The sequence below is a fragment of the Lemur catta genome, chromosome 5 (genome assembly GCF_020740605.2).
Source record: "Lemur catta isolate mLemCat1 chromosome 5, mLemCat1.pri, whole genome shotgun sequence".
NCBI classification, from domain to species: domain Eukaryota; kingdom Metazoa; phylum Chordata; class Mammalia; order Primates; family Lemuridae; genus Lemur; species Lemur catta.
The window spans coordinates 84,626,735-84,645,863 of record NC_059132.1 but is presented as its reverse complement, the minus strand read 5'-3'; the positions used below and the strand labels follow the sequence as shown (position 1 = coordinate 84,645,863).

The following is a 19,129-nucleotide window of genomic DNA, read 5'->3' as shown; positions in this document are numbered from 1 at the left end:
TTCTCCTCTCTGGACCCTTCACACATATTTTGTTGTCTCAATATATTTTTCAAATAAACTTAGTGGGAAAGATAACATCACTCAAACAGCACTTGTTTCAAGGACTAGTGGGGGTTCAGAGAAAGGAGAGATGGCATGGGAGAAAAATTAGGTAGAAAACTGTTTCTTTTTCTATTAAAGTATAAGGGGATACTTTTCTTTAAATATGGCTTATGAACCTATAATTTAAAGTCATCTCAGTGGTATTATTATCACTACTAGACAGATTTGGAAATTCAAGCAAAGTAATTAACTCCTAGTGACAATAATGGAACTCTAACTTCCGTCAATGTTACAATCACAGGCCTATCCTTAAAGTGCTTAAAAGGCTATATCACTTGAGCATAGAAGCAATTCATTTTTACTGGTACTAGAGGCAAGTCTTAATAGCCAAGAAATTTAGTGTTAGTTGGCAGTTTGCCCAACAAACAAGCAAACCCAAGAACCCTAGAGACCGTCTCTCCTATTTACTGTATGAGTCCCAGGAAAATCTTCAATTTGATTCTAGACAGTAGAAAAATAATCTCCACTATATACCATGTATAAGTTTAGGATTGAAACTTTTAAACCTGTTTTCAATGACAGATTACATCAGAAAAATATTAGGGAAGATTTAAAAAATGAAATAAAATTCAAGTTATATACTCTGGTCTTTGATGGATGGATGAAGATTAGACTATGTTTATTATGACATCCTAAATTTGTTTTTATCAATAAATTTTTATATTAAGTTCTAAAGGAATGTGTTTGTTTGCTTCCCAAATTACATATGTGAATATCAGAAGGAAATACTAATTCAGCATGTATCTACAAGGGAATTTGGTCATTTGATTTTCTTATATAATGTAATATATGCCCAGTAACACTTAAGTCAGGTTAAATTAAACCTTCTTATAATTTTGGTTAATTTTAAAGCATTATTTTCTGTACCAGATGGTAAAATTGCCCTATAATGCAACAAACTCATTGGTGCAACATAATGTTATAAAAAAGAAACCTTAATTACCTATTGTTTTCTATCTAATTCTAATAAGCTTAAGTACATTGATCAGGGAACCCAGTGGATCAACCATCAAACCGTAGGTTGGGCCCAAAGCAACCATTCCTTATTGTAGCACAGCATTAAGAAAAGCAATCTGTTTATATTGGTACTAGATGTATTTAAGTGGAGCAAAATAAACTTGCTTATTCTCTCTTTCTTCTCTCTTATTCTACATGTTTTTGTCTTTTCTCTTAGATCTCATCCTTCTCTTCTGCCTTCTTAAAATCTTATTTATTATATTATTTTACATGTATTTTCTATGTTTCCCTATCTTCCATGAATTAAACTGTATTCTTCTTTCTTTCCCTGACTCAATTCTTTATCTACTGAAGCACCATTGCAAACAATCTCTCTTAGCCACAGTTGTACTATGAAATAGCTATGCTATGCCAGCTGTGCTATTCACAACAGACATCAGTGAATTTCACTTAATAGATTAGGGTAGAAAGTCCTGGGCCAGAGCATGCTATGAAGGGTAATACATTACCAAGGGGCGGGTGAGTTTCTATATCCCTTCAGGGATGGTGACTTTAGTGTAGCTCACACATATATACTAAGGAGAACTCACATTATATATAAACAGAAAAGCAAAAGAAAACCTCACTGGAAACAGTTAAAAAATGGTGAGCTTCTAATGATCATAAGCCTCTTAGCTAGAGCAGGAATGGCATGCTCTGACCTGCTTTTTCCAGTACCTAAAAGCCTGATAACAGAAAGACAGTCATTGGTCTTAGGAAATTGAGGAGCAAATGGTAAGCTGTGGTGGCAGATGGTGACTAGACTTCACTGATGTGCCTGGAGACTGTTACCTCTCAGTTCCTAATAAATTTGGAGACTACCAGGGTCTTCTAGATGGAAAAGACATATTCCTTATGCAAGGGATATCAAAAAATGGAGGGAAAAAATGGACATCAGGGTAGGGAAGAATCTAAGGTAAACCATCTGCACATACAAACCTGTGCTCTCTTGCTTGTTGAAGTTGAAACTGAGCTCAAAGAACAGGAGAAGAGGAACTCTGACTTCACCCTCAAAACACATTAAGTATCCATAAGCCACTATAAGTGAGGGAGGAAGTGATGGTCAGTCAGTGTCAAGAGTAATGTGTGTGTGCTACAGATGAGACTTAAACGAGGCCATAGATGGAGAACTTGTATACCTTGGCTGAGGACTTTTCATACATATGTTCATGTTCACGCTCACTGAAGACAGAGGGGTAGTGCAGGGAAGGGGAAGAGGACATATAAAGTTTCAAAAAGGAAAAGAACATAACCAGTTAAGAATTTTAGAAAGGACAATTTGAAAACAATGCTGCCGTTTCTAGCTCGGGCTACATTTAAGGTGAATTTAAGTACCTTAGTTTTAACCAAAAAAAGAAAACAAATACCAAAAGGCAGAGTTTTCAGAGGAAGAGCTAAGTTCATTTGGGGGCAGTTAAACTATCACATGATGATAAGTATGTGTTCACTTATCCTAGCTCAAAATGAATCTGTCAATGAATATCAAAGAGACATTGTATATTTTGCCATTCTTTTCCCACATATTTTGTGCAAATGTCATGAATTATTGTTTATAAAGGCCACGAGCATGAATATAAAATGCCACAGGTCTGTCAGTGACTGTGGGTGGGCAGTGTGGGAGACACCTGGGGGTGGACACCTGCATGTGGACAGGGGAATAATGTGGGGGCAGGGGTGGGGGGTGTAAGTGCCACTTGGGTGAAAACTGCAAACCTGCCTACAGAGTGTATGTTAGACAATTTGCTGATGTAGAAAAAAGTGCATAAATACACACAGGCAGTCACTCATATATTTCTCTGGAAAATATAGTTTTGTTGTTCTTCTAAATCAGCATTTCCTAAACTACGTAACTGTGTTTCTTGGAACACAGTGTCTAATAAACTGTTAATAAGTGTTCCATGAAGAGAGCTTCTTGTGCTCAAATTAATTTAAGAAAAGCTGCAGGCGATGTGTCCTCCGAGAGTCCCAAAGGGCCTTGAAGGGCTAATGGAGGCTCTGAGAATCCATACAGCAAGAAAACCCACTTCACTTTTTTTAAAAAGGGGCTTCTCAAACTTATTTCACTGCAGAATTCCTTTATTCAAAGAACAGAATCTAATAACCAGAGGGATAGTGGTGTTACAAAACACATTATTTGGAAAAAGCTGATATAAATGTGTCCAGCGCAGCAGAAACGCAGTGATAATGATGAAAGTGACTTTGGTAAATATGGGCAAATCCAATACAGAATTTTCAGGCCAAATATAATTTCTTTCAGGCCTAATCGTTTCTGCAAATTGTCTTCAAAGCTAAATTAGCTCTCAAACTTCTTAAGCAGGTAGGTCTTTGTGTACAGATATTAACTTTATGTGATTTGCATTTTAAGAGAGGAGGTTTCAGGCTTTTCTATACAAACAGAGGAGCTATTGAAGTGTACTTTTAAGTATGTGTTGTCCCTTCAGTTACTGGGAACTCTAAACCAATTTGCAATCTAACCAATCAGACATCTTTTGAATAATGCAAACTAAGAAAGTGCTAATTGGTTTCTATTGTCATATCTACAGCTTTATGCAAATAGATTAGGAACATAAAGAAAAATATAGACTATGAAACTGCATAGCCATTTAAATTATAAATGAAAGAAAGTCTAGATGAATGAAATGGAAAATAATGATACTGATGATGATAGTCTAATAGCTAATATGATGAGCACCTGCTTTGCATGAGATACCATTTCAGGTTGTGTACAGTATGTCTAATCCTCTCCTGGAAAAAAAAAAACCCAAAATAGAGAAGCTAATCAATAAATAAAAATTATAAAAATAATAGTTAACATTTATCAAGCACTTACTATGTGTCAGACACTGTTGTAAGCATTTCATGTTAGTAACTGGTGATTCTCACATCAAACAATGTGAAGTAGGCACCACCCTCATCCCCATTTCACAGGTAAGAAAAACAAGTCTTAGAGCAATCAGTCATCCTGCTAGCAATAGAAGAGCCAGGATTTGGGCATGGGTATATCTCCAAACCATGTGCTCTTTCTGCATCTTCACTGTCCTAGTTTCATATTGCTATGCTTTGCATTCTACTCCAATTTTATAAATTGATGGCATTTTTACCAGTTGTTACAAAATGGCTCATGTTAGCACCCTTTGAAAATTGTTAGGCAACTGTGTCCCTAAGGGCCTTTAACACGGTTACATAAAAGACCATAATCAGTTTTATAAGCAAATGCCCCAATTTTGGTGTTTGATGTTTCCCTTCATTCTCACAGTCCGGCCCCGAGAAGTGCCACTTGAATTTACTTCTTTGGACAGTTTTTGATATAGTCAGCAATAAAATGCATCAGTAAACTCTAAAAGCAATTGATACCCTGTGTTACATTTATGAATTTCTGTCCTGATTTCAGTGTTATGTTACTAATATTTTTAGTCAAAACAAGTTTTATTTTCCCCTCAAGTCTATTGGTATGCTGCCTGCTTCAACCAAACTGCTCTCCATACGCCTTTTGCTGGTATCTGCACCCTGGTAATAAGCCAAACATGACATCAGAGTGATGAAAACTAGAATTTAGGTTTCAGGTAAGCTTTTCCTTCTTAAATAATAGAAATGTTATATCTAAATCAAGGGTTAAATCAACCACAATTCCACTGACCAAGTGTAGAGAATGTGGCCATCACGTTTAAAAAAAGAATTTCAACAAACTCAGCAAGCAAGCTAGGCAAAAGTTTAAGAGATGGTTGAGGGAATTAGTAAGCTTCACTCAAGAAGCAAGGGAAATGATATTTATGGACTGTTTTTCTCTAACACAAAGCGGGGTTTGGAACTTCACTGCATATATTAATTGTTCAGAACCACCCTGGGAGAGAAGTCATTACTACTTCTATTAACAGATGTTAAAGAAAGTAGACAATACACCTGGGTGACACAGGTGGTGACCCAGCTGGGACTACACACCCAAGTCTGGCATCAAAGTCCTAGTTCTACCACCTCACATTTCTTCCTGAGAAAAATGGGAGAGATTTTAAAGTTGGATAAAAGAGGTGCTTTCAATGCGGTCATAGAGCTAAAGCATGGTATGTGTCCTACTTAACTCCACAAAGAAGAGCTGGAACCACGGTAAGGAGATAAAATTTGGGATAAAATATTAATAGGAATACTTTTCTAACACTAGACCTGTCTGAAAATGGGGGAAAAAATTGTGAGTGTGAGTCCCCTCTCACTAAAGGGGTCCAAGAAGAAGTGCTGGTTTCAAGATCTTTTTCTGGTCTCTAAAATAATTTAATTGTACGATTCTAAACAAAACACAAAGTCTCTGAAAAATCGTTGATATTGAAGACCCTTCTTCCCTAACAATCTCCATTCTCCATCCCATCCCAGCCTTGTGATCTTAGGAAGCCAAACTGCTGTTTCTCAGTTTGCTTATTAGTAAAACAGGAATAATATCTTCCAGGCCATTAGAAGATTAAGGTGGTTAGACAATAAAATAAGATAAAATGTTGGAAATGCGTAACATATCAGAAACATCAAATAGTATTCGCTTCCTCGTCCTACATGTCTGAGGTCCAAGTCAGTGTCAGTGCTGTCACCGGAGGAGCTACCTGTCACCTTCATTTCAATCCTGCCAAACACACAGTGACACAAGCACTCCGGGGGTGGGAGCTCTTTCCTGTGCCTGTGCATCTGGATCACTCCTGAGCGTGCATTTGCCATTGACTCGCATGTTTTCCTGCTCGTTTACTCCCGAGGAGAAAAATGCAATGTTTTGATGCATTGCTTTTAGAGCTTATGATATAAATTTTTCGTTTCTTCTTGCAAAAGCATCAAGTAAGTTAGCTATTTATGCACCATTCTCATCCTCTAAGTTTTACATTGATGCTTTCAATAAAGCACAACACTATTCTGTTTCAGAACTATTCACAAATGTGCTACTCTCTCCCAAAAGGGGTTGTTGGCCATCAGTCAATTTCTATTGACCTTATTTAATATAGAAAATGTTTTAGACATGTATAATATTTTGTGGAGACCATCAGAATTTTCTGCCATAATCCTAGTTTCCTAGTACCTAAATAGAAGCTAACTGGAAGACTATTAAAAGAAAATGAAATATATGCAAAATATACATAACCAGTAAGATGCTTGCTATGATTTTTAAAATCATCTATGAAGTTCAAGTAGACATAAGAAAACATATCATTATAGAAGTATTCACCATACACACAATTTTAAAAAATAGATCCTGTGCTTAAAGTAAGAAGAGCTATATAACCTTTATCTGTGTGCAAGAAAAGAGTAGCAATAGAAAATTAAAAATCTAAGAATGTGTAATTTCATTTGAAAGGAAAAAGACATTTATTATTTAAAACTCTATTATCAGATGGGAGCAGTGGCTCACTCTCGTAATCCTAGCACTCTTGGAGGCTGAGGCAGGAGGATCACTTGAGGTCAGAATTCGAGACGAGCCTGAGCAAGAACAAGACCCCATCTCTACTAAAAATAGAAAGAAATTATCTGGACAGCTAAAAATATATATAGAGAAAAAAATTAGCCGGGTATGGTGGCACATGCCTGTAGTCCCAGCTACTTGGGAGGCTGAGGCAGAAGGATTGCTTAAGCCCAGGGGTTTGAGGTTGCTATGAGCTGGGCTGACGCCACGGCACTCTAGCCCAAGCAACAAAGCAAGACTCTGTCTCAAAAAAATAAAAATAAATTTAAAAAAAAAACCCTATTGTCAATTTATGGCCAGGGTTGTTCTCAGGTCATTTTGGGGATTCAGACCTACTTGTAGGATTCTGGGAACAAACATTCTGGTGCACTGCCCCATGGCATATAGAACATGTCTGGCACCCCAACCTGTGAGATGCTACTAACAATTTCATCTTTTTTCAGCTCTCAAGAACATTCCTTTGGGAGATTAAGTTTAAAATTGTAGGTCTCTTTCTTTCTTTCTTTCTTTCTTTCTTTTTTTTTTTTTTTTTACAAAAACAACAAAATAGAACTCTATGTGCATGTGTGTGTGTGTGTCTAAGGAGATTAAATTAAGCAAATCACCAAAAATTAAAACTTAAAACACTCACAATTTGGATCTCACCTTCTTCTAAGCACAAACATTTAACAAAAATTGAAAATAAGTATTCATGTTTGTGAGAAAGCAAAATAAGGTACACACACATATCCATCTACACAATGGATGATATATATGTGTGTATATGCATGCATATGTACACATACAAATGCTACATAAAATAGGAAAAATTTAAAAATAAACAGAAGTTGAATGTTTTCTCTTTCTTAGCCTTTCCCATACATCTGTATATTATAAAACATAACAGCATATGTCCATTTAAGGTCAATCAGTGTCTTATGTTGTTTGTTCCATAAAAGCACTATTGCAAACATGGCATAAGTAATAAATGGAAAGAAAACAAATTTTCCTGGTATGAATAAATGCTTGCACATCTGTTTTTGAGAAAACATTTTATCATATCCAACCCTGGTAAAATGATATAAGTGTTTGCTTAATTGCAGGTGTTTAAGTGTAGAAGGACACAAAAGAAATAATAGAGCACTTGTTAAGATGAGCTGAAAGTTTCTGTGACAAGGTAAAAGCTCAAGGTAAAGCGGCCTGTATGAAATAATTGCAAATTCTAAATAAGGTTTTCAGCTTTTCAAGCAGAAAACCTATCACCCACCATTGCTCTGAAAGTTACTTGTCTCAAATATATTTTAATGCTTAGGCTGCATTATATTTACTAATTTAGATGATTACACCCAGAAATAAATTCTTGGTACCAGGTTTACATTTAGTATCCATAAAAATATAAAGAAGCTATCGTGGTAAATCAAAATCCCAACAAATAATTATTGGACCTCTACTATGTTGTAGGCATATGAAATTGAATTTTAAAGTAAAGCATTAAGAAAAAATAACTGAGACCCCTAAAACTCTCCAAAGGGTAGACTATAAAACAGAGAAGGAAGTAAAGATTTTCTTACATCTTGAGCTTTCTACTAGGTAGTAGAATAAAAACAGAACAGGCTTTGGAGTCAGACCAAACTAAGCTCTAATCCTACTTGTACAATCACCAGCTGTAGGATCCTAGTCAAGCTGCTATAAAACAAAAAATGATTCTGCTGCATGGATTAAATAAGATAATGCATACAAGGTGCCTAACATAGTCCTTGCATTCTCATAAATGCACAATAAATGAGACTTTTCATTAAATATGTTATTGATAACATCAACTGCAAAATATTAACTCTGTTGCCATTTTTTAAATTTTCTGAAGACACTACTCCTGTACTCAGCATATGAAAAATTCTTAGCAAAGGCTTGCTGAATGAATGAGCACCGAATGAGCCCTTACACTGTGAGGGGGCATGCAGCAAATCCCAGACAAGACACTTCCATCTGTCTCTGTCTCTCTGGGAAGGATCTCCCAGGAAAGAAGTTTTACTTTTTTTGTTGCTTCTTGTTGCTTTACATTTGTAATTGTTTACATACTTTAAGAGCAATGTAATTGTTTTTCCCTGACTGCTAGCACCATTCCCAGAGACAGATCTAACTTTTCCATTCTGTTATTAAATCATTAAGTCATAAGATAGTATTACGATGTTCCAAAGTTCCGTTTATGTGGTCCCAAGAGATTCATGTCAGGTTGGTAGAGCAAATAGTGCCAGGTGCTTGGGCAGCAAGCCAGGTCCAAGTCCTGATAACATCATGATTCCAGGGTGAGAACATACTCCATAGGTTTCTCTGTCTCTAATACTCCTTAAACTAATAGGCTGTTTCCCACCTTCTGCCCTCATGATTGACATTCCTGAGTTCCCCATGGCATGTTAACAGCCATTTAGTCATCATCTACCGTAATAAGACCAGGCACTGTGGTGAGATCAAACACGAAAGAAACTGTGAACAAGTGGTCCTGGACGTGAGTCCTGGCTTTGCTCTGCCCTGAGTAAGTTACATGACATTGTAGCGTGCATTTCAACTGGTTCTCAGCTTTCCCCTTTCTTGAAGGAGACAAGATGTGGATCGTTAAAATCTGGGGCTTTGCAGTAAAAAATGTGGGGCGGTGTCACACTTTGCCTTTCCCATCTAAGAGCATTATAACTTTGCACAAATTATTTAACTGCTACTTTCAATACCTCTGTTTTTGTTTTATGAAATGGATAAAATAATAACAACATCATAAGCTAGTTTGGTAAGGGTCAATGAGACATCTCTAATATACTTAGAGTATAAAGCACACAGTGGTTTCTTCTTCCGCTTCCTCTTCCTCATCCTTTTCTTCTTCTTATCATAACCATCATTATTCTAAAATTACCCAGTATCTTTCATTCCTAAAATTATAATACTCTATAAGAGCTCTGCCTTGTTTACATTATAGTATAGAAGTCAGGATTATACAGTAATATGTTAGAGAACAAAAACAGAAAATATGAGATATAAAAGAAGTCAGAAGTTTCCACAGACCCATTCAGTCTTAAAAAAAAAGGCAGTGGTCTTAGGAACTACCAAAGGTAATGTAGGAAAACAAAGTGGATGTAATATAAAGGTAAAGGGATTAATACTAAATAAAGATACCTAATCCATCTGGGATGCTAGAACACTCATAAACATAGGAAACCAGGCATTTCAATGAGTTTATATTATATGAGTAGAAACCACTTTATACATTGCGTGCATTTTCCCCAACATATGCAAACAAATTTTACATCTTCAAAAACACACAATATCATATTTACTGCTAATTCAGATTGATTCCATCCAGAAATAAATTCTTGCTAGCAGGTTTACATTTAGCATCCACAAAAATATAAGGAAGTCATTATCATAAATTGGGAATTTGAGCCTACATCTATAAATTAGATGTGCACTTCTTGCCCCTTTAAATTTTCTGTAGGAAAAAAATATCTCATGCACTTGATCTCCAGTTCAAAGCACATATGACACAGAAACCACATTAAACCATGGTGCTCTGTGGAGCCAGTTTGAGAGTTTAAAATTGGAATCATCTGCTAAGAAGCCCCCAAAGGGGTAGTGAGCACAAGCAGAATCATAAGATTTGGGGGAAGCTAAAATTCACCATGAAGAAAAGAAACTTCCCCATCAAAGAGTGTGCCTATGCATATGATCTTTTTTTCCTGCTAATTTGTTTTACAGAAATCTGAAAATTAAATTGCTTTAAAATTAACAACTAGAATACAAAAGGCAAAAAAGTCAGAAATAATCAGTGCATAGGAATATTAAACAAAACAAAATAAAACAAAAATGCTTCTTACCCCTGACCTAATGTTCTTCCAACTCAATACCTCAGAGACAGTCAGTGGAAGGAAGATAAATTACATCAGAAATAAAAAACAACATGTACCAGAAAGCAAAAGGCTATGATAAATCTATAATCTGTCTGGTTCATAGGGTGAGAAAACTACACATTTGGCAAAGCACAAAAAGGGGAAAAATCATAACCTAGCCATCTCAAAACTGTTTTCTAAAATTATTTTTTGAGAAAACTCAAATATTTTGTTAATTTTTTTCTCCTTTTATACAATCAAGATCAAATGACTAGGAATCAGGGGTATTCAAATTAAAAGTAGCAATTTGTCTTGCTGTTATCTAAATCAGAGATTTATATATTCCTTTTTCCTTCCAACAGTGGTAGTACTCTAAGCTTGATCCTTCTCTGTTTTTATACTCTCTCTAAGGTGCTCTGTGTGTTTACTAATTTTCAGTTCACTAAGACTTTCTGGTCCTCTGATTTCTGTTTCAAACCAATCTCTAAATGTTGCACCGCTGTGTAGTATACTGCTGATGTTAACGACCATTATGATATAATCGATACTGTGGTTTGTGAGTCAGCAAGATGAGGAAGAAAGTGCTCTGCATCTGACCTAGAAAACATGTGGACTGCCAGTAGCCCTAAGTTAGTTCAATGTTTAACATCTCATATCATGAATCCAGGACATGTAGGTTAGATCCAATGGATCATGCTGGAATGATGATGTTTTCTAGGGGATCAGTGACACGGATAGCCAGCCTTTTCAGCTGGCCCTTTTACACTTCAAACTGAAAATAACAGCAGCAAAATTTTATTGGGAATAACATCACAAAACTCTAAAGATTTTTATATGTTTTCCCAAACAAAATGCATCAAAACCAACACCAGATGTTTAAGAGGCAGGACCTAAACAAAGCTGGGGAGGAGATGGCAGCCTCATTAGAACCCACCAACACTCGTTTCTCTGCTTGGAGTGTTGCTTATGTTAAATTATCCTATACTATCAAATCAAATGCAGAGCTGTAAGGATCAAGAAAAATCAGAAAAAGAGAAAGCCAGGAGTACAAATTCTAGCATAAGCCACAGTATCTTTACTAAAATAAATTGTTGGCTATAAGTGGGTCCTTGGAGAGAAACTGGACAAACTGGAGACATTGTCTGGTTTCCTGAAAGTGGTCTCTATGTTTCATCAAAATTAGACCTTCTTAATATTTACAAATAGTGTTCTATATAATTTTTATATTCATTCATACATATTCATATACATACATATACATATTCATTCATTCATATCAAATATTGCAAGGTAGTATTCCCTATGTATATATAATTATACAAGTTATACATAAAACAGCAGAGTATTGTCTTCAAATTTATTATGAATTTAAAAAGAAATATTTATCCTATTTAATACCCTTTTCAGTATTAAAATACTCTGTAACATCCTAAAGATTGTTGTTTCACCACCTATATCAAAACAAATTGTACTCATCTCAGAATTAGCTGTGATCTATTGTCTGTTTCAGTGAGTCTGTTTTAACTTATAAGTGTTTTATGCTTAAAACAAAATAGGCTGAAAAAAGAATAAGCTCCTTACTTTCTATCATCATAAAGCTACCATATTGCCTCTAGCATATTTCCAACCTAGAAACTTACTTGATTTAAAAAGTATTTTGATAACTAATAGAAAAATTATTTAATAGCATGATCATAATTCATATTTCCTTTCTTACTTTCAAAGAATTTCATCACTTTAATGATAAATGTAATATTGTTTTTCCTACAAGGACTAATAACATTTCATAAGCTGAAACCTGAACTTGAACATGAACTTGAATAACTGCTGTTTCACTATAACTTGTTGCAGTGGAGAACATAAGATATTTGAGAGTTGACGTCTAACATCTGCAATAATTGTGACTTTCAACCACCCTGGCCATCAATAAATATCATGGCTTATTAACTTTAACAGTTTCTGCAAACCAAGAGACCCACCTTAGGCTCAGGGCCAGCAGTTGCTCCTTTGACTTCAGTAGCTCCCCCACTTTAAAACTGGCATAGCCCAAGAAGCTTCTCTGAAAATGAGAGAAAAAAGAACGGTTTTCATTAACTTTCTGAGGATCTTAATACATTTGTTGAAAAATGAAATATTAAATCTATTAGCCTGACAAATATTTCACTGACAGAGATACAATTCTTCCTAATATATCCACCTCCTGGGCTAGGGTTGAGAGGTGAAAATGTATCATGCTCATTAAAAACAAAGCGACCAATAGCCTAGAAAATAACAAGATGTAAAATGACAACAGCCAGGACTTTGCCACTAACTATAATTTTCTCCACATATGAAAACTGAGGTAAAAGAAAAAAATGATAAATTTTTGATATTTACCAACGCTGTCGTTTTTCTTATCAGAATTCCTCAAATCACTGGCAGCCACAATTTGTATTCCAGATATGAGCAAATCTGTTAGTTAGAGCTATTTTTATGTGGGACTCTGTACAAGTTATAAATAGAAATGCTATATTTCTCCCCCATCACGGCAACATTTAAAAGCATTTGTTTCCTTTGTTATTTCTTTACTAGCATAGGGCAATTTCATTCCAATACACAAAAATGAGTGGTACTTATTCAGTTACATTTTCTAAAATTGCTTTTTTAGCCTATTATACTGGGTGTTGACTATGAATATCTGCTTTCTACTTTTTTTTTTTGACTCAGTGTAAAGAATAATACACCAAATTGTTTTTTTTTTCTTTTCTAAGATAAAAAAAATTCTTTCATCTCTTTTTAATATCCCTGGATACTTTTGATCTAAAAGTCACAATACCATGGTATAAATAATATAAATAGGATTTTTCATTTACTTACTTTAAGGTCAAGGAATAAACATGAAAATATCGAACACCTATTATTACCTAGGCCTCTGCTGTCTAACACAATGTAGTACTCCACAAGAAGTCAATGAAACTTCTTCCAGAACATTCTCTCATCACAGGTCTGCTGCTGGGCTGCACTAGAATGAGGGGCTGGACTTAAGGAGTCTGAGGTCAATTGGATCTTTTTAGAAGTAAATAGGAAATTGTTCCACACTGAGTAATTTTAGGCATAGGGGGGAAAAAAGCTTCAGGTCAGAATTTTTCTCTCTCTTTTCAAAACTCTAATTTAGAAGAGCTGGTTCTAAAAGGTTAAAGTCAAACATTTGAAAATACAATTCCGTTCTAAAGTTGGAGATGCTTCTACATTATTAATGATAAACCCCAAATCAACTTGAAACTCAAAGAGCTAGTTTAGACATGAAGTTACCAAAGTCCGAAAAATCTGAGATTAAATTATTAGGTGAAGAACATTAGACAAAAATAGAGGATGTGTGAAAACAAGCTCTGATGCTATATCCATGAGTGATGAAGTGAGAATGGATCAAAGCAGAGAAGGAAATTCAGCAGCTGTGTGAACAGGGCATATAGAAATTAGGGTGACTTTTCACCAAGGGACAGAGAGAGCCCAGGAGAGAACCCACTGAACAAAAGCACTTATGTCACCTCATCAGAGATGCCTCTAGAACATCCCTCTATACAAGACTACTCCCTTCCCACACAGACATTCTGTTATTCTCTATTCTTTACCCTGTTTTATTATTTTTCTCCACTGGCACTTACCACCTGATATATTATATATTTAATTGTTTTGTAGCCCTTTAAAAAGAACAATAGAGAATTGAAGCCCCACAGGAGCTTTATTTTGTTTTCTGATAACTCCCCACTACCTAGCACACAGTAGGCACATGATAAATACAGACTGACAATGAACAAATGAATGGCATAGACACTAGCTTTCAAGTAAGTTATTCTATTATTACAGATATAGGAGAAATGCTCCTTCTGCAGTTATTTATAAACTATTGTAATTCACTGAAATGTAGAAAATCAGAACAATTTTCTGGTGTGCACATTGCATACTGTTGTAGTGAATTCCAGTTTAGCACTTTATATTTTAAAGAGCTGTCTATCTCACTTTCCCTTTCACTGATAATCAGTGTTTTTAATTTAAATTCCCACCTCTCACTCATTACTTGCACTCAAAAAAAAAAAAAAACCTCTTAACCAATCATAAATTTCACGATGCCTTAAAATTCCAAATTATTTTCTATTTGCCTTTTGAGATGTTTTTAGACATGGATGATTTTAGAATTAATAAAACAAACTACAGTGTCATGAGATTATGGCAGTCTCGTCATCAATAAAAGCAGCAAACACCCGAGACTACACTGTGGCAACTAGAGACAGGTGGAGTCACTATTTTCGGACATAAGCTACAGACACACCATAAGGCACAGCTGCAAGTAAAATTTATGACCACAAGCTACTGAATGCTTCTTCTGTCCACCAGAGCAGGAACTCCTGTGGAAGCAGGACCTTGGCTTGTCCATTTCCTGGCCAGGCCCAGTGTCTGGCACAACAGGCTCCACTGTGAGTGCACGCAGTGTGCCAAGAACAATGCCCATGAGTCAGGTTTTGCCATCACGACTGTCAGCCACATGCTTGATCTCAAAGGATGATGAGAGCACTTACAGAAATAATACAATCTGCTGAAAATCAATTTTGGTAATGGCACCAAAGCATTACATTATGAAATCTTGTCAAAGCAGAAGAGGTGTTATTTAAGTATAAATGTTATTTATTCTAAAGTAATTGTACATTGGGACTACATGTTGCATAAAGTGCATTAATAAAATCCAAACATTTAAAGACAACCTATATTTGTTTTACCCTGCAACACCAAACAATGGAATTTCCTATATGTTTATTTTCTAGCAGGTTTTTATTTGTTTACCTCAGTATAAATAAAAATAGGGTCTTCCAACCCATGAAGGTAGAAAACAAATAATCTATCTATGTGGATATTCATTGAACACAGAGTGACAGAATGAATTATAAAAGTCTTCTCTATAGTACATGATGCTAATGTAAAAGAATACCTTCATATGCATCTATTTTATCTTTGCTGTCACTGTAATCATAACCATAGAATTTAAAAGAACTTCTTTAAATTTTTCCTTTTTTGTATTTCAAATATAATTCAAGGGGCAAAGTTTCCATATCTTCTCTGGTACTGTTTCTATTGGAGGAAATAAATACAAACAAAAAAAGTAAAGCCTCAATAGAATTGGAGCTCAGAGGTCTGAATGTGGTCCTGAATTATTCTGTCCAAAAATGGAAACCTGGACAATTTCCCAGCCCCCAGGCTCACCCCCCACTGATAGGCCTGGTCAGCTCTTGTTTCCCTGTCTTCTCTCTTATGAAGTCTGTGCTCTTGGACAATCACTCCCCTACTCTAAGTCTTAGTTTCTGCCTGAAAAAAAATTACATATGATAACTGTACCTTTCTCATAGTTACTGTTATAATAATCAAAGTAATCCAGGCAAATCATCTAGTACATTGACGTGAAAATAGGAAATCACGCCATAAATATTAGCTTGCATAGTGATTAAGGTGATACACTCACAAGTCAGATCCTTAAATGTATCTGATATACACATTAAATACTCTTTGGAAAAGGCAAAGTATTAAAAAATAAGAAAAAGAAGAAGAAGTCTATGAGAAATGCTAGCAATACAAAAAGAAAAATATTCATTTAAAAATAAAAATCAGATTTAGGGAAAACACAAATTAGAAGAAATTCTAAATAAAATATAAAAAAAGATACAAAGGTTTTTAAGTTCTATATAGTTGTTATTATGGAGAAAATGTTACCTATGATTCCTTATAGCACAAACTTGTATTAGATCATGTGGAATGTCGAAGAACCTTAAGGATTGTTAAGGCATTGCTAATCTGTACATGAAGAAATTGGGGCCCCTGAGAGTGAAGTAGATTACACATGTCACAGAACTAGTTAGTATGCAGAGGCCAAATTAGAGCCCAGGTTTCTTGTTTCTCTGTCCAGCGTTCTTTCATCCCCACCACGCTGTGCCTCATTTCCAGGACAGGTGGCAATTCTTTCCTTCTGACAGCTTTTCTGCTTGCACAACATGCAGCTCTAACCTTTCTTGCCTGCTCATGACAAGGGAACACTCACAGTTATTATTCTGGTGCAAGAACCGCAAAGCAGATGATCATTAAATGGCTTGATGCACGATTTCAATCACTCACCTGGCTGGAGAGTAACAGCAAACAGAGTGGGGAAAAGTGGGGCCATTCTCATAAAACTATATACAGGAACTATGATGGAAATTTCAGAAGGTCTTTGGACAGTTGAAGTTCATATCATAAGCTGATACACAACATCTCATGCATATAACTTATAGGCAGGCCTTTTTACACAGTCAACCATAACAGATATGGTTACATTGTTTCCCACCGCATAGGAAGAGAAAGAGAATACATGAACTATCAACATTAAAAATGACATCAAAAAGAAAAAAATAATTGTGAGGAAATCTATAAAAAGTTTGTGAGTAGCCCAAGAAAACATTAAAAAGCACTTTAAGGGAAAGTTATTTATTATAAAATTGTATCTTTACTGCGAATGTAGCTCAAAAGGTCTAAGAGCACATATTGGTATCTGCTTGACTAAGTCATCAAGAATATATTTGAATGTATCCAGTAAATGCTATTTAAGAATGTATACAAACATATGTAAGATATTTGAAAGATTCAAGCAAAAACATTTCAGGTCTTTTTTTTTTTTTTTTTTAATTAGAGTACTTAAAGACTAGAGTCCTTAGCATGTTGTAATGATAGAGCCACTGCTAGCTATATGTCCTTGGCCAAGAGCTTAAACTCTCAGACCTATTTTGCAGTGTCCAAAGAAATATTGTGAGGATTAACTAATAGTATATATATTAACCAGTGGTACTTCATAAGTGCTCAAGATGTGTTAACTCTTCCCTATCAAAAGTAACATATAATCTGAGGATATTAGGAAGCCAAGACATGCTGACTTGTTTCCTTTTAGACTCACTCATACTATGCTTGAAATTTAGTTCTAAAGTCACATTTGCAATTTTACTGAGTTCTGATGGGTCATAAAATGTGCTAGATTTTTACTATATTATTATCATATTAATATAATAATTTCTAGACTTCTGCTACTTTTTTTTTTCTGGTGGTTCTAAAAAATATAAAACAATTGGCAAGACAAAATCATGGCATGCTTCTTGATTCATTCAATGCATATATCACATATTTGCTCATTTCCAGGCACAAAGCTAGGAATATTAGAGTGAACGAAATAAACAGGGCTTGGCTATCATGGAGTGTAACATCAAGCAGGAGTGTGGAGACATTGCTAATTGCCTACCAAACACCCATTCTGCCCTATTTTCATTGCTAATAGCACGTTGATTTTGTTTAAATGGGGAATCCTCACTAGCCAGGGGCTCAGCTCTTCCCGGTGACATGTGAGTGGCAGTTAACCAAGATTTCCCAGAAAGTTATTGTTTTCTAGAATTTAAGGAACAGGTCAGCTAATCTGAGCTTCTTGCCCTTTACTCTTCACTTGACCTGGAATATGATATCTGGAGATGCAATGGCCAGACCGTGCAATACTCTAAGCGAGGAGGAGCGGGAAGATGGACAGAGTCTCGCTGCTTGAAGTCATTTTTGAGTAGCTGCAGCCCTGAACAATTTTCCTAGGCCTTCTTATAACATGAAAAGCAAACAAACAAACAAACTTCTTTAATTACTTTTAAGCCACAGTTTGTCAGGTTACTTGCCTCTAAATGCATTCCTAATTGCTACAATAGGCATGTCATGGGATGTCAACTGAGATTCCTCTTTTGGTCCAGGAATTATAGGTGAGTCTTTATCAAGATAAGGACACAATATACTAAATGCACCCCACTATGAGTTCAGGGAACTGCCCGTGTTTGGGGCCAGCAACCTCACTATGATGCTTAACGAGAAGCCAGTTGAGAGATGCTGGCCCATAAGTAAACATGACACACCCCACCCAGCTAATATAAAGGTAAGGCTAGAAGAGAGGGGAGGTCAGCATTCTGGGAGGTATACTAGCTCTCTCTTAATCATCCCCCAGGAATACACCTTTATCCTCAAAGCCAAAGCCAAGGGGTCAGTTACCAAAGACTCACTTATAAAGCTTGGAGGTATCCAAACCATCTTTCCCTCCACTAGGGTCTGATGATTGTTTCTTCTCTGAGAACCAGTGATTGCTACCTAGTTCCTGAGGCTGCTGGGGCTTACAGCAGAGAGACAGCTGAGCTGAGAGAGGAAGCACACACAGTGCGGCAGCCTGCATTTCTTCTACATGGCATGGCAAATACATGTGAGTTTCACATGCAACAAGGAGATAGCACAGAAAGTGGCTGGAGTCATATGCTTGAACAGTGGATTTCACAGCAACAGCGTGTATGTAGGGTGCAGGTGGGCAATGGTCCAGAACCAGAACCCCCATAGGGAAATATGCCTTGGGGAAGACCTGACAAGCCCCCAAAAATATCTCCACATGTGCCCCACAAGAGACCCAACATTCCTGCATCTGCCACACACAGCACTCTGGTAGGCGGCATTAGCCTGAGAAGCATCAAATCCAGGAGAAAAGAAACCTCGCCCTCTCTCCGTGGGCAAACACAGAATGCACCTCTGTCTGCCTCTCTTCCTCCTCGCCACAGCAGCTGAGTAACAAGAAGAGAAAACGGCAGGACACGCGTGGGACTCAGATCATGTTTCTTCCCCCACGACTGCATGTTGCTAGACTCACAGAAAGTCTAGCCAGTAGTGGGAAATGGTGGGAGGAAGAGGTGAC

At 36.2% G+C, this 19,129-nt stretch overlaps 1 protein-coding gene across 3 annotated transcripts in view; it reads right to left on the bottom strand.

Moving 5' to 3' along the window:
• The window catches only part of INPP4B (inositol polyphosphate-4-phosphatase type II B), a 325,665-nt gene that overhangs the window by 207,124 nt on the left and 99,412 nt on the right, over positions 1 to 19,129 (bottom strand). For 2 of the 3 annotated variants that reach the window (XM_045552212.1, XM_045552213.1), the window contains exon 6: positions 12,357 to 12,436. In XM_045552212.1, the coding sequence (XP_045408168.1) occupies positions 12,357 to 12,436 (80 nt within the window). Of the gene's footprint in view, positions 1 to 12,356; positions 12,437 to 12,753; positions 12,806 to 19,129 lie in introns of those variants that run through there. The other variant, XM_045552211.1, reaches the window with a different exon arrangement.